At 30.6% G+C, this 23,903-nt stretch overlaps 1 protein-coding gene across 1 annotated transcript in view; it reads left to right on the top strand.

The window, feature by feature from the left end:
* LOC145269677 (uncharacterized) overlaps positions 1–22,961 on the top strand; it is a 71,732-nt gene extending 48,771 nt beyond the window's left edge. The window contains exon 2 of the mRNA XM_080125387.1: positions 18,981–22,961. Within this exon, the coding sequence (XP_079981513.1) occupies positions 18,995–20,266 (1,272 nt within the window). The 5' untranslated portion in view covers positions 18,981–18,994 and the 3' untranslated portion in view covers positions 20,267–22,961. The remainder of the gene's footprint in view (positions 1–18,980) is intronic.
* The last annotated feature ends 942 nt before the right edge of the window (positions 22,962–23,903 follow it).

The raw sequence follows: 23,903 nt of genomic DNA on the forward strand, positions 1-23,903 counted from the left end.
TCTATAATCTATTATTATTAGCATCTATACCCATCTAAAATCTATTATTATTAGCATCTATACCCATCTATAATCTATTATTATTAGCATCTATACCCATCTATAATCTATTATTATTAGCATCTATACCCATCTATAATCTATTATTATTCGCATCTATACCCATCTAAAATCCATTATTTTTCGCATCTATACCCATCTATAATCTATTATTATTAGCATCTATACCATCTATAATCTGTTATTATTAGCATCTATACCCATCTATAATCTATTATTATTAGCATCTATACCCATCTATAATCTATTATTATTAGCATCTATACCCATCTAAAATCTATTATTATTAGCATCTATACCCATCTATAATCTATTATTATAAGCATCTATACCCATCTATAATCTATTATTATAAGCATCTATACCCATCTATAATCTATTATTATTAGCATCTATACCCATCTATAATCTATTAATATTAGCATCTATACCCATCTAAAATCTATTATTATTTGCATCTATAATCATCTATAATCTATTATTATTAGCATCTATACCCATCTAAAATCTATTATTATCAGCATCTATACCCATCTATAATCTATTATTATTAGCATCTATACCCATCTAAAATCTATTATTATCAGCATCTATACCCATCTATAATCTATTATTATTAGCATCTATACCCATCTATAATCTATTATTATTCGCGTCTATACCCATCTAAAATCTATTATTATTAGCATCTATACCCATCTATAATCTATTATTATTAGCATCTATACCCATCTATAATCTATTATTATTAGCATCTATACCCATCTATAATCTATTATTATTCGCATCTATACCCATCTAAAATCTATTATTATTAGCATCTATACCCATCTTTAATCTATTATTATTAGCATCTATACCCATCTAAAATCTATTATTATCAGCATCTATACCCATCTTTAATCTATTATTATTAGCATCTATACCCATCTAAAATCTATTATTATCAGCATCTATACCCATCTATAATCTATTATTATTAGCATCTATACCCATCTATAATCTATTATTATTAGCATCTATACCCATCTATAATCTATTATTATTCGCATCTATACCCATCTAAAATCTATTATTATTCGCATCTATACCCATCTAAAATCTATTATTATTAGCATCTATACCCATCTAAAATCTATTATTATTAGCATTTATACCCATCTATAATCTATTATTATTTGCATCTATACCCATCTATAATCTATTATTATAAGCATCTATACCCATCTAAAATCTATTATTATTAGCATCTATACCCATCTATAATCTATTATTATTAGCATCTATACCCATCTAAAATCTATTATTATAAGCATCTATACCCATCTATAATCTATTATTATTTGCATCTATACCCATCTATAATCTATTATTATTAGCATCTATACCCATCTAAAATCTATTATTTTTCGCATCTATACCCATCTATAATCTATTATTATTAGCATCTATACCCATCTATAATCTATTATTTTTCGCATCTATACCCATCTATAATCTATTATTTTTTGCATGTATACCCATCTAAAATCTATTATTATTAGCATCTATACCCATCTATAATCTATTATTATTAGCATCTATACCCATCTAAAATCTATTATTTTTCGCATCTATACCCATCTATAATCTATTATTATTAGCATCTATACCCATCTAAAATCTATTATTTTTCGCATCTATACCCATCTGTAATCTATTATTTTTAGCATCTATACCCATCTATAATCTATTATTTTTAGCATCTATACCCATCTTTAATCTATTATTATTAGCATCTATACCCATCTATAATCTATTATTATTAGCATCTATACCCATCTAAAATCTATTATTTTTCGCATCTATACCCATCTAAAATCTATTATTATTAGCATCTATACCCATCTAAAATCTATTATTTTTCGCATCTATACCCATCTATAATCTATTATTATAAGCATCTATACCCATCTATAATCTATTATTATTTGCATCTATACCCATCTATAATCTATTATTATTAGCATCTATACCCATCTTAAATCTAATATTATAAGCATCTATACCCATCTATAATCTATTTTTATTTGCATCTATACCCATCTATAATCTATTATTTTTCGCATCTATACCCATCTAAAATCTATTATTATTAGCATCTATACCCATCTATAATCTATTATTATTTGCATCTATACCCATCTATAATCTATTATTATTAGCATCTATACCCATCTATAATCTATTATTATTAGCATCTATACCCATCTAAAATCTATTATTTTTCGCGTCTATACCCATCTATAATCTATTATTTTTTGCATCTATACCCATCTAAAATCTATTATTTTTTGCATCTATACCCATCTATAATCTATTATTATAAGCATCTATACCCATCTAAAATCCATAATTTTTCGCATCTATACCCATCTTTAATCTATTATTATTAGCATCTATACCCATCTATAATCTATTATAATTAGCATCTATACCCATCTAAAATCCATTATTGTTCGCATCTATACCCATCTTTAATCTATTATTATTCGCATCTATACATATCTATAATCTATTATTATTAGCATCTATACCCATCTAAAATCCATTTTTTTCCCGCATCTATACCCATCTATAATCTATTATTATTAGCATCTATACCCATCTCAAATCTATTATTATTAGCATCTATACCCATCTAAAATCCATTATTTTTCGCATCTATACCATCTATAATCTATTATTATAAGCATCTATACCCATCTATAATCTATTATTATAAGCATCTATACCCATCTCAAATCTATTATTATTAGCATCTATACCCATCTAAAATCCATTATTTTTCGCATCTATACCCATCTATAGTCTATTATTATAAGCATCTATACCCATCTATAATCTATTATTATTAGTATCTATACCCATCTATAATCTATTATTATTAGCATCTATACCCATCTAAAATCCATTATTTTTCGCATTTATACCCATCTAAAATCCATTATTTTTCCGCATATATACCCATCTATAATCTATTATTATTAGCATCTATACCCATCTCAAATCTATTATAATTAGCATCTATACCCATCTAAAATCCATTATTTTTCGCATCTATACCCATCTATAATCTAATATTATAAGCATCTATACCCATCTATAATCTATTATTATAAGCATCTATACCCATCTCAAATCTATTATTATTAGCATCTATACCCATCTAAAATCCATTATTTTTCGCATCTATACCCATCTATAATCTATTATTTTTAGCATCTATACCCATCTATAATCTATTATTATTAGCATCTATACCCATCTTTAATCTATTATTATTAGCATCTATACCCATCTATAATCTATTATTATTAGCATCTATACCCATCTAAAATCCATTATTTTTTGCATCTATACCCATCTATAATCTATTATTATTAGCATCTATACCCATCTATAATCTATTATTATTAGCATCTATACCCATCTAAAATCCATTATTTTTTGCATCTATACCCATCTATAATCTATTATTATTAGCATCTATACCCATCTAAAATCCATTATTTTTCGCATCTATACCCATCTATAATCTATTATTATAAGCATCTATACCCATCTCAAATCTATTATGATTAGCATCTATACCCATCTAAAATCCATTATTTTTCGCATCTATACCCATCTATAATCTATTATTATTAGCATCTATACCCATCTAAAATCCATTATTTTTTGCATCTATACCCATCTATAATCTATTATATATACCATCATTATTATAAGCATCTATACCAATCTTAAATCCATTATTATTAGCATCTATACCCATCTTAAATCCATTATTATAAGCATCTATACCCATCTCAAATCCATTATTATTAGCATCTATATCCATCTTTAATCCATTCTTATTGGTATCTATACCCATCTTTAATCCATTATTATTAGCATCTATACCCATCTCAAATCTATTATTATTAGTATCTATACCCATCTTTAATCCATTATTATTAGCATCTATACCCATCTAAAATCCATTATTATTAGCATCTATACCAATCTTAAATCCATTATTATCACCATCTATACCCATCTCAAATCTATTATTATAAGCATCTATACCCATCTAAAATCCATTATTAATAGCATCTATACCCATCTGTAATCCATTATTATTAGGATCTATACCCATCTCAAATCCATTATTATTTGCATTTATACCCATCTCAAATTCATTATTATTTGCATCTACATTTATACCCATTTCAAATCTATTATTATTAGCATCTATACCCATCTGAAATCCATTATTAATAGCATCTATACACATCTCAAATCCATTATTATTTGCATCTATACCCATCTTTAATCCATTATTATTAACATCTATACCCATTTCACATCTATTATTATCAGCATCTATACCCATCTATAATCTATTATTAATAGCATCTATATCCCTTCTAAAATCCATTATTTTTTTCATCTATATCCATCTTTAATCTATTATTATTAGCATCTATACCCATCTTTAATCTATTATTATTAGCATCTATACCCATCTTAAATCCATTCTTATTAGCATCTATACCCATCTTTTATCCATTCTTATTAGCATCTATACCCATTTCAAATCCATTATTATTAGCATCTATACCAATCTTTAATCCATTCTCATCAGCATCTATACCCATCTTTAATCTATTATTATTAGCATCTATACCCATATATAATCTATTATTATTAGCATCTATACCCATCTATAATCTATTATTATCAGCATCTATACCCATCTATAATCTATTATTATAAGCATCTATACCCATCTCAAATCCATTATTATTAGCATCTATACCAATCCATAATCTATTATTATTAGCATCTATATCGATCTCAAATCCATTATTATTAGCATCTATACCGATCTTAAATCCATTATTATCAGCATCTATACCCATCTATAATCTATTATTATTAGCATCTATACCCATCTAAAATCCATTATTATTAGCATCTATACCCATCTTAAATCCATTATTATCAGCATCTATACCCATCTATAATCTATTATTATAAACATCTATACCCATCTCAAATGTATTATTATTAGCATCTATACCCATCTTTTATCCATTCTTATTAGCATCTATACCCATCTCAAATCCATTATTATTAGTATCTATACCCATCTCAAATCCATTATTATTAGCATCTATACCCATCTCAAATCCATTATTATTAGAATCTCTACCCATCTATAATCTATTATTATTAGCATCTATACCCATCTCAAATCTATTATTATTAGCATCTATACCCATCTCAAATCCATTCTTATTCTCATCTATACCCATCTAAAATCCATTATTATCAGCATCTATACCCATCTATAATCTATTATTATTAGCATCTATACCCATCTCAAATCTTTTATTATCAGCATCTATACCTATCTTAAATCCATTCTTATTAGAATCTATACCCATCTATAATCTATTATTATTAGCATCTATACCCATCTAAAACCATTATTATCAGCATCTATACCCATCTATAATCCATTATTATTAGCATCTATACACATCTCAAATCCATTATTATTTGCATCTATACCCATCTCAAATCTATTATTATTAGCATCTATACCCATCTTTAATCCATTATTATTAACATCTATACCCATTTCACATCTATTATTATCAGCATCTATACCCATCTATAATCTATTATTAATAGCATCTATACCCATCAAAAATCCATTATTTTTTCATCTATACCGATCTTTAATCTATTATTATTAGCATCTATACCCATCTATAATCTATTATTATTAGCATCTATACCCATATATAATCTATTATTATTAGCATCTATACCCATATATAATCTATTATTATTAGCATCTATACCCATATATAATCTATTATTATCAGCATCTATACCCATCTATAATCTATTATTATAAGCATCTATACCCATCTCAAATCCATTATTATTAGCATCTATACCGATCTTAAATCCATTATTATCAGCATCTATACCCATCTATAATCTATTATTATAAGCATCTATACCCATCTCAAATCTATTTTTATTAGCATCTATACCCATCTCAAATCCATTATAATTAGCATCTATACCCATCTTAAATCCATTATTATCAGCATCTACACCCATCTATAATCTATTAGTATAAACATCTATACCCATCTCAAATGTATTATTATTAGCATCTATACCCATCTCAAATCCATTATTATTAGTATCTATACCCATCTCAAATCTATTATTATTAGCATCTATACCCATCTATAATCCATTATTATTACCATCTATACCTATCTCAAATCCATTATTATAAGCATCTATACCAATATCAAATCCATTATTATAAGCATCTATACCCATCTCAAATCCATTATTATTAGCATCTATACCCATTTAAATCCATTATTATCAGCATCTATACCCATCTATAATCTATTATTATAAGCATCTATACCCATCTTAAATCCATTATTATTAGCATCTATACCCATCTTAAATCCATTATTATCAGCATCTATACCCATCTATAATCTATTATTATAAGCATCTATACCAATCTCAAATCCATTATTATTAGCATCTATACCCATCTTACATCTGTGTTTATTAGCATCTATACCCATCTATAATCTATTATTATTAGCATCTATACGCATCTCAAATCTATTTTTATCAGCATCGATACCCATCTATAATCTAATATTATTAGCATCTATACCCATCTCAAATCTATTATTATTAGCATCTATACCGATCTCAAATCCATTCTTATTCGCATCTATACCGATCTCAAATGAATTCTTATTCGCATCTATACCCATCTAAAATCCATTATTATCAGCATCTATACCCATCTTAAATCCATTATTATCAGCATCTATACCCATCTAAAATCTATTATTATAAGCATCTATACCAATCTCAAATCCATTATTATTAGCATCTATACCCATCTTACATCTATTTTTATTAGCATCGATACCCATCTATAATCTATTATTATTAGCATCTATATGCATCTCAAATCTATTTTTATTAGCATCTATACCCATCTATAATCTATTATTATTAGCATCTATACCCATCTCAAATCTATTATTATTAGCATCTATACCGATCTCAAATCCATTCTTATTCGCATCTATACCGATCTCAAATCCATTCTTATTCGCATCTATACCCATCTAAAATCCATTATTATCAGCATCTATACCCATCTATAATCACTTATTATTAGCATCTATACCCATCTCAAATCTTTTATTATCAGCATCTATACCTATCATAAAGCCATTCTTATTAGAATCTATACCCATCTATAATCTATTATTATTAGCATCTATACCAATCTTAAATCCATTATTATCAGCATTTATACCCATCTATAATCTATTATTATAAGCATCTATACCAATCTCAAATCCATTATTATTAGCATCTCTACCCATCTAAAATCTATTATTATTAGCATCTATACCCATCTTAAATCTATTATTATTAGCATCTATACCAATCTTAAATCCATTATTATTAGCATCTATACCCATCTCAAATCTATTATTATTAGCATCTATACCCATCTTAAATCCATTATTATTAGCATCTATACCAATCTTAAATCCATTATTATTAGCATCTATACCCATCTCAAATTCATTATTATTTGCATCTATACCCATCTATAATCCATTATTATCAGCATTTATACCCATCTATAATCTTTTATTATAAGCATCTATACCAATCTCAACTCCATTATTATTAGCATCTCTACCCATCTAAAATCTATTATTATTAGCATCTATACCCATCTTAAATCTATTATTATTAGCATCTATACCAATCTATAATCTATTATTATTAGCATCTATACCCATCTTTAATCTATTATTATTATTAGCATCTATACCCATCTATAATCTAATATTATTAGCATCTATACCCATCTATAATCTATTATTATTAGCATCTATACCCATATATAATCTATTATTATTAGCATCTATACCCATCTATAATCTATTATTATTAGCATCTATACCCATCTATAATCTATTATTATCAGCATCTATACCCATCTATAATCTATTATTATAAGCATCTATACCCATCTCAAATCCATTATTATTAGCATCTATACCAATCCATAATCTATTATTATTAGCATCTACACCCATCTCAAATCCATTATTATTAGCATCTATACCGATCTTAAATCCATTATTATCAGCATCTATACCCATCTCAAATCCATTATTATTAGCATCTATACCCATCTATAATCTATTATTATAAACATCTATACCCATCTCAAATGTATTATTATTAGCATCTATACCCATCTCAAATCCATTATTATCAGCATCTATACCCATCTCAAATGTATTATTATCAGCATCTATACCCATCTCAAATCCATTATTATCAGCATCTATACCCATCTTAAATCCATTATTATTAGCATCTATACCCATCTCAAATCTATTATTATTAGCATCTATACCCATCTTAAATCCATTATTATTAGCATCTATACCCATCTGAAATCTATTATTATCAGCATCTATACCCATCTCAAATCCATTATTATTAGCATCTATACCCATCTGAAATCTATTATTATCAGCATCTATACCCATCTCAAATCTATTATTATTAGCATCTATACCCATCTCAAATCTATTATTATCAGCATCTATACCCATCTCAAATCCATTATTATCAGCATCTATACCCATCTCAAATCCATTATTATCAGCATCTATACCCATCTCAAATCCATTATTATTAGCATCTATACCCATCTCAAATCTATTATTATTAGCATCTATACCCATCTCAAATCTATTATTATCAGCATCTATACCCATCTCAAATCCATTATTATCAGCATCTATACCCATCTCAAATCCATTATTATCAGCATCTATACCCATCTCAAATCCATTATTTTTAGCATCTATACCCATCTCAAATCCATTATTGTTAGCATCTATACCCATCTTAAATCCATTATTATTAGCATCTATACCCATCTAAAATCCATTATTATCAGCATCTATACCCATCTCAAATCCATTATTATTAGCATCTATACCCATCTATAATCTATTATTATAAACATCTATACCCATCTCAAATGTATTATTATTAGCATCTATACCCATCTATAATCCATTATTATTAGCATCTATACCCATCTCAAATCCATTATTATCAGCATCTATACCCATCTCAAATCTATTTTTATTAGCATCTATACCCATCTCAAATCCATTATTATTAGCATCTATACCCATTTAAATCCATTATTATCAGCATCTATACCCATCTATAATCTATTATTATAAGCATCTATACCCATCTTAAATCCATTATTATTAGCATCTATACCCATCTTAAATCCATTATTATCAGCATCTATACCCATCTATAATCTATTATTATAAGCATCTATACCAATCTCAAATCCATTATTATTAGCATCTATACCAATCTTAAATCCATTATTATCAGCATCTATACCCATCTTAAATCCATTATTATTATCATCTATACCCATCTTAAATCCATTATTATCAGCATCTATACCCATCTATAATCTATTATTATAAGCATCTATACCCATCTCAAATCTTTTATTATTAGCATCTATACCCATCTTACATCTATTTTTATTAGCATCTATACCCATCTATAATCTATTATTATTAGCATCTATACGCATCTCAAATCTATTTTTATTAGCATCGATACCCATCTATAATCTATTATTATTAGCATCTATACCCATCTTACATCTATTTTTCCGCATCTATACCCATCTATAATCTATTATTATTAGCATCTATACCCATCTCAAATCCATTCTTATTCGCATCTATACCCATCTAAAATCCATTATTATCAGCATCTATACCCATCTATAATCTATTATTATTAGCATCTATACCCATCTCAAATCTTTTATTATCAGCATCTATACCTATCTTAAATCCATTCTTATTAGAATCTATACCCATCTATAATCTATTATTATTAGCATCTATACCAATCTTAAATCCATTATTATCAGCATTTATACCCATCTATAATCTATTATTATAAGCATCTATACCAATCTCAAATCCATTATTATTAGCATCTCTACCCATCTAAAATCTATTATTATTAGCATCTATACCGATCTCAAATCCATTATTATTAGCATCTATACCGATCTTAAATCCATTATTATCAGCATCTATACCCATCTATAATCTATTATTATAAGCATCTATACCCATCTTAAATCCATTATTATTAGCATCTATACCCATCTCAAATCCATTATTATTAGCATCTATACCCATCTCAAATCCATTATTATTAGCATCTATACTTATCTCAAATCTATAATTCTCAGCATATATACCCATCTCAAATCTATAATTATCAGCGTCTATACCCATCTCAAATCTATAATTATCAGCATCTATACCCATCTTAAATCTATAATTATCAGCATCTATACCCATCTCAAATCTATAATTATCAGCGTCTATACCCATCTTAAATCCATTATTATCAGCATCTATACTCATCTAAAAGCTTATGTTATCAGCATCTATACATATATCATATCTATTATTATCAGCATCTATACCCATCTCAAATCCATTATTACACTAAAAGTCTGAATGTGTTCTGCACCATCTCAAAATTTAACATCATGACGTCATTGCTGGCAAGCTTTTGAAACTTTACATATTTTGCAAAAGAACTTTTGATATCACTGCTATATATTATTCCAATATCTTTCTGTTATCTATCTATCTGTTATTATCTATTTATATAATTACAAAACTCTGTGGACCATCTGGCCATCCTTGCTTGCTTGCTTGAATCTGATTTTCGATGAATGGGCAATTCCGTCTTTTAAAAATAGGATGACAGGTGAATTTATGTGTGTGTGTGTGTACATATATATATATATATATATATATATATATATACACACATATATATATGTTATTTGAGAAGGAAAACCGAGAATTAATTAAATATTAATCAACATTTCGTACCTGTTTCAGGGGACATCATCAGTATGTAATTTTTTTCCTTTTTTACTCGCATGTGATCTGTAATCATTTTATACATTTTTCCTATTAAATCTTGATGTATCCCTTGAAACAGGGACGGTATGTTGATTAATATTTTATTAATTCTCGGTTTTCCTTCTGAAATAACAACGTCAACCATCGCTTGTATTTCTTTTTTACTCATATATATATTTTTTTTTTACTCATATATATATATATATATATACATATATATATATATTTATATATATATATATATATATATGATTATATATATATTGGCATGGTTTAGAGGCTAAGGAATGAGAATGGAAAGTTGGATGTTTTGGTTTTTATTTTAGCTTATGACTCCCGAGTCATATGCATATATTGTTTTAGTCTTGATTTCACTACTATATATTAGGTCCAATATGATAATCAATACAGAATCTTCTATAATATGTAATCTACATGAATTAAAATATAATATTTAAGCCTTTTTTTATCACTACTATAGATTGGGTACAATATAATAATTAGTAGATAATGATATTTTAATTTGTCCAGATTTTGTATTATTATTATTGAGTTGTGATTTAAGAAGTAAAAAAAAAATGTATTCAGTGCCATCAACTAGAATCAAAACTGAAAGCAAAGCAACCATTCAAAGCTGGTGACGTTACCACTATACCAACATGATACACATATGGACTGATTAAAAATGAAAAATAAACCAAGTTGAATGTACAAAATGTTTAACGTTTTTTTTTTTTTTTGACCCCTTAGAAACTATTTTAACAGCTAAAGACACATAAAAGAACAGTCTGTAAAAAATCCAATCATTTGAACGTCCTTAACGGCACTTTGCAACTTTTAGTTCTGGAAGGGATACAGTTTGAAAATATGGAGACAGACATACAGAAATATGGCCTTTTATATATTACAATTCTACAAACAAAAAAAATTCTATTCCTCTTTACAGACGTATATCCTTGGAAAAGTCCGTCTGTAAGAAAAGCGCTTTCGGTTTTCGTTCTTTTGACATTTCGTGATTTTAGTTGTTGTTTTTTTGTTTTGTTTTCTTAATCGATTTATTTATTTTATAACATTCTGAATAGTGCTCAATTTTTTCTTGGGTTGTATTACATTTCGTGATTTTGTTTAATTGACTTATGTATTTTTTTAATTTTTTAACACTTCTCTCTCATTATATATTACAACTAGCAGGGGATTATTCATTAGAATCACAAGTTTCTAATTTCTGCAATCCAATGTGTTTTGTGGTCATCTCAGTAATTTTACTTTTGCTTATGCCTGTTACACTTTTCTGTTTCTGACTTATCGTGCTTGTTATCTATGTGAAATTGCAGGTGCATAGGTTGAAGTAAACTGTTGAAGAGAGTGGGGTTTACTTTGAAATCTTCATCAACCCCGGACCAGGACAACAACAGATTAGCCACCAAATCGAGTGCTATATTAGCAGTACAGCTGTTGTATTATTGGTGTACTAAAAAGGATCCGTTATATTGTGAGGTACAGGGTGGGCCAAAATAAGGGTCCTATCTTTAAATTTGAATAACGTCCACAAAATAAAAGTTAAACTCACCAAACTTTGTGTGTGTGTAGACTGACCCTTCCGAGATTTTTTGAAATAAACAAAACAAATTTTGGCCGAAAAACACTTCTTAAAACTTACAAAAACTAAAGTATTGTTTTTTACCCTGTTTTGAGTTTTTTAAGCAAAAATAATGTTTTCTAAAAGGGTGCCGTTGGCGGCTTCACACTCTTCGGCTCTTTTTAAAACATTTTCCATAACAGTTTGCAACATCTGAGGACTTATGGCTCTTATTTCTGCTTCAATATTTGCTTTCAGTTCCTCAATATTGTTTGGTTTATTGGCATAAACCTTTTCTTTGAGGTAACCCCATAAGAAGTCAGGAGCTGTAAGGTCGGGTGATCGTGGAGGCCATTGAATTTCGCAACTGCGAGAGATAATCTGATTTCCAAATATACCCTGTAAAAGTGTAAGGGTATCTCTCGCAGTGTGTGCTGTGGCTCCATCCTGTTGGAACCACATCCTGTCAGGTTTGGCGGCAACCCACGGTTGCAAGAAATTTTGCAGCATTTCTCGGTAGCGGTCACCCGTTACTGTTACCTGATTTCCGGCATCATCTTCAAAGAAATAGGGGCCAATTATCTCTTCAGCAGTAACGCCACACCACACCGTGCACTTGAGTGGATGTAATGTGTGCTGCTGAATTATCCTTGGGTTCTCCGTACCCCATATTCGGCAATTTTGTTTATTGATGAACCCATCAAGATGAAAATGGGATTCATCCGACATTATTATTTTTTTGAGAAAATCGGGATCATCATTGGCCAAATCCTGGAGTCGCATAGCGTACTCAAGTCTTTTTTCATTATCTCGAGGTTGAAGTTCTTGAACTAGCTGCACTTTATATGGAAAATATCCTCTTTCTCTTAGCATTCTCCGAAGTGAGGTTCGAGAAATGCCAAGTTCTTTTGATCTCCTCCTTGTGGATGTGGATGCATCCTCCTCCAAACTTCTCTCCAATTCCTCGAAATTTTGAGCTGTTCGTACAGTACGAGGCCTACCACTTCTCGCCATGTCGGATATTCCTTGTTGGTCCCTAAAACGAGCAATAATTCCTCGGATTGCTTTTGCCGAAGGAGAGTTTCTGGTGTTGTAATGACGCAGATAGATGAGTTGAGTCTCCGAAATCGACTCATTGGATTTAAAGTACAGCTAATCTGATCATGTGGTAACATACATATAGATCCGATCAGCTGACCAGATGCTTCCGGTAAACTTGTCTATGATCTAGCTTTGTCATATTTTGACAGTTTTTTTATAAATATTCTTCATATTCATCTCTTGTTTATCTCTCCGGTTAGATAGATTGATAGATCGAGATGGATAGATACAGAAACAGGGAGATAAATAGATAGATTGACATTTTCTTGTGTTTGACCTACTACATAACATAGCAACGTCAAAAAGATTTTTATATTTTCTCGCTTACATCCTTTTCTCCTTACTCATAGATGGAGTTCGCATAAATCCTGTAATATCTTTTAAAATCGGCCATGATGAAGTTGAGCAGTTGAAGCTCTTTTTAAAACATTTTCCATAACAGTTTGCAACATCTGAGGACTTATGGCTCTTATTTCTGCTTCAATATTTGCTTTCAGTTCCTCAATATTGTTTGGTTTATTGGCATAAACCTTTTCTTTGAGGTAACCCCATAAGAAGAAGTCAGGAGCTGTTTATGATCTAGCTTTGTCATATTTTGACAGTTTTTTATAAATATTCTTCATATTCATCTCTTGTTTATCTCTCCAGTTAGATAGATGGATAGATCGAGATGGATAGATCGAGATGGATGGATACAGAAACAGGGAGATAAATAGATACATAACATAGCAACGTAAAAAAGATTTTTATATTTTCTCGCTTACATTCTTTTCTCCTTACTCATAGATGGAGTTCGCATAAATCTTGTAATATCTTTTAAAATCGGCCATGAATGAAGTTGAGCAGTTGAAGCTCTTTAAGGTTAGGGTTAGGGTTATCTCTTCTCTACAATTATATAAATTCAACTTTGAGCGTGAGTTCATTGCTTATTGACTCCGAAACGGCTGAACAGATTTTTAAAATAATTTTTACAGAACTTTAGTGTATAATTCTGGGAGTAATCTTAGTTAAGTTTTGTCTCAGAATACCCCTGATAATTACCGATAATCGATAATAGAAAACATTATTTAAACTTATTTATCATCTGTAAAGCCATTTTTTTCATTTCGTCGCTTAGCAACAACAGTGTTAGAACAATGGGCCGTAAAAATTCTACTGTGGGTAAGTTGATAGCGTGTTTTCTTTTTCTTTTTTTTTTTTTGCATGACGTGGTTTGTAGGTTCAAACCCCGTACGTACATTTCTTAATGTTTTTTTTCGTTAGCTGGAAAGAAGTTTATATAAAATAATTTTATAAAAGAAACAGTATATATGTTAAGGTGCAGGAACAATTTCATGATTATTCATTCCCATTTTAATGTGACGAGATAACAATTAAATGAAGGTAAAATAAAAATAAAATTCCAAGTTAAAAAAAGACAAATACTGGATTTACAAACCAAGTAAATAATATGTAAATCTCTTGATCTAACGATTTAACTTAATAATGATGTAATTATTTAGGAACTTTACATTGTTTTATAATGAACGATATCACATGTCTATTTTCTTTTTATGTGTGCATGTTTTTGTCTGTCTTTCAAACATGGCCAGTTTGCAATTTATTATATCTAAAACATATGTAACCAAACAGATAAAACGGTAATAAAAAACCTATATATATATTGAACAGCACATTCTCTGATTAAAAGAAATAATTTGGAACAAAATGACTACAGATCTTTACCTCAACTGTTCTACATATACAAGCACAAGAATTCTCATCTGAAATTTTGTCAGTGAGAGTGGCAGACATGTGTTGCATGAATAAGAATGAATATCAAATGATATATTGGATGTGTAATGTTAGTCAAAGAGACAGGCTTACAGCTGATGGCCTGGAAGGAAGATGAAATCTGCACCATATAGGGAGACGCCTTGGGTGAGGAAGTTTATTTTCTTTTATAGTGCTCACCTTATAGATAATAATGAACGTTTCCGCTTAGTACAAAGAACTGTCAGCATGATGCACAAGCTATGCACACCTAGCAGTCAGACTGATAATAATAAACACCATGTTGACAAATTTAAAAATTAAATGCTACATTTAAATTAAGCTTCTTTTTGTTTTTAGACCAAAGGAAAACAGTATTTCTCAGACATACTATTATTGTATAAATTATCCACAAATTGACCCACCCACTTTCTAAATCCTTCTATGCTTGTGCTCTGTGTTAGCTGGGAGAAAAGTTTCACATAAACTTTATTTACATCATCTAATGTCTGTATTTGCAGCCTTATTTCCAGTCTAATTTCGGACAGTAACATTTTTGTGTCTATCTTACTGATTTAATCATTTGACTTATTGAAAAAGAAATCTTTTTGATTTGTGATTTCTTTTTTAACAAATGATGAAAAAAGGGGAGGGAATAAAGAGATTACGTTTGGTAACCATGCATTAGATTTGTTTTGAAATTTTGCACAAACATTAGTCATAGTGAAAGTAAATTTTTGCAAGATCGGATTTGCAAGATAACTTTGGTTACCCCCCCCACTACCACCCATGGGCATTTATTATAGAGATAAAATTAACCCCAAATTGTTCGTTTATTCATTTGTTTGCACTTTTTTCAATAACCATGTCTTGGAATTTTTGTTAAATTTTTGCACAAACATTAGTCATGATGAAAGTAAATTTTTCACTTGTAAAGAGGGACCCTGCATGCTCAGTTTGTTTACTTTGATTTGAAAATTTCTTTCAAATATTAAAAGTAATGTTAGTAAAGAAAAGATCCGTAAAATTTAGTGATTAGAAAAAAAAATGCAAAAAATGTCGAAATAAAGCAGGAGTTTATTTATGGATGCGCACGCACTAATTACAAATAATTAGCTGCGACTATTAGTGTTGCTCAAGAATTTTGTTACTTGAATGTTTTGTTTGTGTTGCATTTTTAATGTTTTTTAATAAATATTTCTTCAGTTAAATTTAATTGTTATAGTATAATTTAGGTAATGTATATTTATGAAGGTATTGCATGTAAAAAAAACAACTTTCAATCTTTTAATGCATGAGATTTGACAGGTTAAATGCTTAAAAATCCCTGAAACATTTTAAGCTTACCAAAGTAAGTTATTATTTTTTTAAAGAATTCATAAAATCTTTAAAAGGCCAACTTATTTACAGATAAATTGAAATGGAAAATCCTTTTTGTAATTAAAAATCATTTTTGTAAAAAAGAATTAGGAATTTTATTTAATACTGTTGCGTGATTGATATTCAAATCATAATTAAAAACATTCAAGTCATATACAAGGTTCCTTCAACAAGTTTTAAGGTGCGAGAGGATACTTTGAGCAGCTCCCGCCCAGATATGGCAACAGTATTCCGGTTTAGAATATACAATGTGCCTTTAATAAGTTTCAAGACTTTTGTGTATGGACACTTTTATTGATAGTACAAAAATGAAACTCTAGTTCCCTTTGAAGTAATCTCCTCCGGCTGCAATGCACCTGTTGTACTGTTCCAACAACTTCTGGAAGGCCCCATGGAACTCCTGTTGTGTGAGTGTATCAATGACTTTTGTTACAGCCCCTTTCATCTTCTTAATTGTCTCATAATGACAGCCTCTAAGGTTTTCTTTGAGCTTAGGGAATAACCAAGTCACAGGGAGCAAGGTATGGATTATCGGTAGAGTGAGGAACTATCTAGATGCCCACAACAATGTCTTTCTTTCTGATCTTCTCCGATCACTCTTGGGACAAACTTCACACAAATCTTCCACATCTTCAGGTCCTCGCAAATAATTGTGTGTACAGTTCCCATACTGACATCAAACTGTACACTTATTGTCTTTATAGATACACAATGGTTTTTATCCATGAAATTCTTTATTTGGCCAATCAACTCTGGTGTTTGACTTCCTTACTCCTTCCACACCTCTCATCGTCCCTCACCAACTCCCTGCCTTCCTTGAATCTCTTATGCTACTCACAAACTGATGCCCAATTCATGCAAGATGGTCCAAAAGCCCACTGAAGCATTCCATACGTTTCTATGGCATTTTTCCAAGTTTAAAACACAATTTTATTGTGTATCGTTCTTTTAAACTGTCTCCACATCCAGATTGCATTTTTGAAATTCACCATCTGTGACAATCAGGCTTTAGTAGGGTGTATTCCAATTCCTGCTGTAACTATTTGAACCAAAAATCATAAAAATTGGTCAATCATCTTATAAGATGTATAGCAATAACATGTTTAATTTTCAAGAGTCTAAGACAATTTTAAATGTCTGTACAAGAAAAAGTCTGGAAACTTATTGAAGAAACCTCATAGATGTTAGTCATATACAAGTGTGATAGAGGCGAGAAACACACCAGAGGTGATCAGACATGTCATATCTGTGTCTTATAACATGTACATATAGAGATGATTCTTTCATTTATGGAGAAAATTTGGAAGTGGTTCGGAAGAATTTTAACTCTTGTATAAAACTAATTTTCACAGGCACAAAGAAATGACCACACATATATATGATTCTATTTCAAAAAGCTGTTATGAAAAGAGAGATATTCTTTTTGCAAAATGTGTTGTTTAATCTCATTAAAACAAGTGTATGTTTCAAAAGAATGTTAGAATACTTATGAAATAAGTTTTTTTAGTTGAAGATATATTGGACCCGCAAACGTTAGAAGTTAATGTGTTTGTGATGTCTATAGATTTACATTTTCGACAATATCAGACCACGGACATGTAAATATATAAAAATTTAATTCACCTTGCAGAGTTTATCTATATTTGAATGAAAATCTCACTGACAGGAATCTAGTCTATTTAATTGAAATACTGATTTTTAGTGGCACACCTATTCATCAATGACCGAGAGAAATATTTTGTTTTGGTGATGTAGATGTAAAATTTTGACAATATAAGTTGGGTAAACATTAGGATTTCTGCTGTGATAATGCCTAACTGCAATAATTAGGATTTCTACAATGTCTATCCCAATAATTAGGATTCCTTCCACAACAATGCCCAACTGTAATAATTAGAATTTTATTTGAAGCAAAGTTTTGCTAATTTTTAGTACATTTAACTGAAAGATGTTTTCAATTTGGTTTGTATTTTCAGCAAAACACAGAGAAATGACTGAAAATCGCGATGAGAAACCATTCTGCTGTGAAATTTGTGGATCTATATTCACAAATGATTTGAGTTTTCAAAGACACAAGAAGTCGCATCCGATCGTGGTTTACGAATCCTCGTTTTCTATTGGACCAAATTTATCTAATCGCGACAAGAAAAAAGCCAAGATGAAACTGTTTTCCTGCGACATGTGTGACATGTCATTTCCTCTGGAATCATCATTGAAAAAACATTCGGAAGTTCACACGGGAAAGAAGCAAGTTTCCTGCCGTACATGCGGATCATCATTCTTGCATCGGTGTCACCTGAAGACACACATGAGGATACACACAGGAGAGCGCCCGTTTTCGTGTCGCGTTTGTAAAGCGGAATTCTCACTGAAATCAACGCTGAAAACGCACATGCGCATTCACACAGGCGAACGTCCTTATGTGTGCCACGTTTGCGAATCTGCATTTGCTGATAATTCGACACTGACAAACCATCTGCGCATACACACCGGGGAGAAACCATATCGGTGTTCAGTGTGCGGGTCTGCATTTGCACAGAATGCAAATCTGAAAGCGCATCTGATGATACACACTGGAGAGAAGCCGTTTCAGTGTAACATATGCGCGACTTCGTTTTCGCACAAGTCGAGCTTGGAGAAACACATGCGCATACACAGTGGGGAAAAGCCGTATATCTGCAAGTTTTGCAATTCTGCGTTTGCCGAGACGTCGCATCTGAAGCGACATGTTCGAATACACACTGGTGAAAAGCCTTATACATGCAAGACGTGTGGGTCGTCGTTCTCCCAGAATTCTAATCTCAAAACGCACATGAAGATCCACAGCGGACAGAAGCCACACGCATGCACGGTTTGCGGAACCAGGTTCCTGCACGAGTTCAGCTTACGGACGCATATGAGGATACACACCGGCGACCGACCATATTTGTGCAAATTCTGTGGCGCTTCCTTCTATAACAGTTCCAATATGAGAGTTCACGTGCGGACTCACACTGGAGAGAAATCCTATTTTTGCGACGTGTGTCAATCGGCGTTCTCACGTTACTCACACTTGCGCACACACATGCTTACGCACACCGGTGAAAAACCACATACTTGCAACGTGTGCCCAGCCGCGTTCACTACAAAGTCATCGTTAAAAATTCACATACGAACACATACTGGAGAGAAACCTTATTCTTGTAACGTTTGTGCAGCTGCGTTCCCTAACAATTGGAACCTGAAAACACATATGAAATTACACGCAGATAAAAACTCGTAATGCCTCCTATTTTTTTTTTATTTTAACCCAAATGGATCTGAGAAGGATTGTAAATTGCATTGTTCTGATAACTGTACTCGTTCATTCATAACCTGAAAGTTTCATCTTTCTGTTACAGATATTGATAGTGTGAGAATGAATGAAACCGCACGCAGATGACAACTCGTAAGCCTGTAAAACATGACAACCGTTCCAAAAGTAATACCTCCTATTTTTTTTATTCCACCCTGAATCGATCCATGGGGGATTGCAAGTTTCATTGTTATGATGACTGTACTTATGCATTTATAACCTAAGTTTTCAATCTAATAGGTCCAACTTTGTCAACTAAGCTCCAACCCCTGTCCCATCACTGCAGTGTAATATCTCTGTGCCTGTTTTACAAATATTTTGATGAACTGAGCTCTGATGAACTCAGTGCACTTGTGCCCCCTTGACATACATATCCTTGACAACCCTGCCTAGCAACAAAATCTCACCCCTTCTCAGTTGAGGTCCATAAATGCCAGAAAGTTTTCTACTCTGATAGTTTCTTCCCTTGAACAGCTAGACTTTGCAATTCCTTTTCTGCTACCCGTTTCTCTGATTATACTGATATGCAGAAGTTTAAATGTAACTGAAACTAACATCTTGTTAATTCTTTCCTAGACATGGTCCCAAATAGTAACCCCTTACATCCAAATGGCGATATACCTTATTAGGGGGCGAAAGTTTCATCTCTCTGTTGCAGATATTAACGATGTGAGACTAAAAACCACTATCAATAATTTCCCCAACTCTTTATCTGTGCCTAAACCTAAACATAGATTCCATTAACAAAGCTTCTTTCTTAGAACTCCTCACTTGTGGAACTTTGTCCCATTTATCTGCTTTCCAGCTGACTATAAAATTATTCTCTTCAAGTCCAACAAAAACAAGTTCTTGATGAGCTATCCCATTAATATTATCCAACTTACCAAATTTCCATTACTAACTACACTATTGTTCTAATCACTACCATACACTTATTAACCCTTATCCTTAAGTAGCCTTTGGGCCTTGATAAGATGTGACTCCTTTGTAAAAAAAAAAAGAAAACCTTATGTTGGATATGCGTCAGAAGCAGAGATGCATCATTGAATTCCTGGCAAAAGTTACATTGAGAATGGTGATGGCAATGTAGAAAAATAAATTCTGGAGCACAAAATGTTGCGGGTTTTAATGATACCATTCCCGTCGTCATAACTTTTCAATTTTGGGGATTTAAAGAAAAAATAGGAGGTTTTACTTTTGCCACGACCTGTGCATAAGTCTGCTGTTAAACATGATTCTAAACAGTAGTCCCTTATGTTTCAGGTAACGATATGCCTTGTTTGGGATAAAAAGAAGTAAACCTAAATATGTTTGGAATGTGTGCCCAGCCGCTTTCACTATGCGAAAAACATGTTTCCAGAACTTGGTAAACATCTTCTAATAATTTTTAATTTCAGAACCTTTTGCAACTATATAAATTAAGATATCTATATTATGTTTCTCGTAATCTGTATGTTCCACTTTTTCTTAGAAACTGCTGGGCTGATCTGATTGAAATTTTGTATGGACCTTTGTTATAATAAGGTGCAGCCAACTATTATAGTATATTTTCAATGCAAAGTTATGATTTATTCACAATGCCACATTTCGATGCCCAGTTAGGGATTAATAGGGGCTAGTCACCACAATACCACATTTACTCTAGAATTTTTCTCAGAACCTACTGGACCAATATTGCTGAAATTTTGTATTACATGCAGATGACAGATCATAGACACATAAAACATAAAAATCTTCTGTAAGACATGATCTCAGATAGTATCCCCTTATGTTCTAAATGGCAATATTGCTTGTTTTTAGTGAAAATGAGCAAAAAAAGAAAGTATGCTTGAAACCTGTGCCCATCCACTTTCACTGCTAATTAATTGTTTAAAAAATGATACATGCAGACGACAAATCATAGTTTGTTAATGACAACTTAATTTTTACAAAAAATACAGAAGAAAAATCTGGATGAACTCAAATCTTTCAACAGAAAAAACATTTTTGTAAAACTCGATAATCCTCAATTTCTAATAATCTTTACTATAAAATATAAATACCATCAAATAACAAACTCTACCAAAACACTACTATAATATACCCAGCGAAAATCAACTCCGAAAGCATCTAAAAATTTAAATTTTATACACAGCATTAAATGACACAAAGTCGATATACTGGTAAGCAAACGAACAAATAAACAAAAAAAACCTAATAATTTACATTAAAAAACATTTGCAACTAAGCCAAGATCACAGTGTAGTATCTGTTCTGATGCTGCACTTCACCTTTTTCTGTCCTTGTTAGTGGAGGAGAGGTCCTTCATGACAGACAATTTTTATTTTTGTTCCTATCCAAGTTGCCCCTTTTTGGGGAACTGGATTTTCCCCACATTAAAAACCAACCTTGTGTCCAATACTGCCCTCGTAGGGAGGCAAGTAAATCGGAACTGTATAGATTAAAATATCTATATATTTCCACTTGTCTGTCCATTCAACTTTTTATTGGAAACTACTGAACCGATCTGGCTATCATTTTGTATTTGATCTATGTTATCGTAAGATGCATCTATAGGAACATGCCTTTTTAATCTAGCATGCATTTGAGCAAACCGCACACACATCCTGCATATACCAGTAACCGGTTCCTACACGCAGCCTACAATGGGGATTCCAGCTGTACAAACAAACAACGATCCCCCACACATCCAACTAAGTATTATGGTATTTGTTCAATGCAAATTTAGGGATTATTCACAAGAATACTACATTTACTCTAGACGTTATCTCGGAAACCTTATGGCACTTGTAATCCCTTACAAATTTTTAGAAAAAGTGGAATTGAGAGCACATGCAAATTAAATTGTCCTTTTGAACGTTTGCAAAAAAAATCTAAATTTTTTGTTTTTTTCTTCATTGAAAACATTTTTTCTATCGTTTTTACAAAATATATTTGCTTATTTATATCATGAAATCTAATAATTTATTTTGTTTTCCAAATTTGTGAAATGCTTTATTTTTGATTTTTTTTCTATCCATCACAGAAAGTCTGCACTCAAGAAATAATGATTTTAATTTCAAAGATATTTATCCTTATTTACAACATAAATCCAATGCGAAAGATTAAAAATTTGTATAAAATTTGAATACAAAATGAAAAATTTTAATAAAAAGATGATTAAAAATTTACATAAAAGATGAATAAAAATTTATATAAAAGATGATTAAAAATTTGAATAAAATTATCTTTTATTAAATTTTTACATAAAAATAATGGTGTAAAACGCCATTCACTGACACTCATGAATTATTTTTTACACGTTTTTTCTTCAAAGTTTTAAAATCATTCTAAGATATGATAAACAAATGAAAACAAATTTATTGGGTTGAACTGCACAGTTTGAATTCTTGTGCTGATAAGTGATTCAGATTTTATTCACCTTGAATATATTCTATTGATTTAACGATTTCCACTTCCTTTATAAGAACTTACTTGCTTTTCCTTTCGTTGCTTTTATTTGCTTGGTTTAGTTTTAAAAATAAAACTTTTATTCTAAAAAACGTGGGTGTTTATTTTGTCATTT

This window comes from Euprymna scolopes, chromosome 45 (assembly GCF_053919585.1).
Source record: "Euprymna scolopes isolate OS-2025 chromosome 45, ASM5391958v1, whole genome shotgun sequence".
NCBI classification, from domain to species: Eukaryota; Metazoa; Mollusca; class Cephalopoda; order Sepiida; family Sepiolidae; genus Euprymna; species Euprymna scolopes.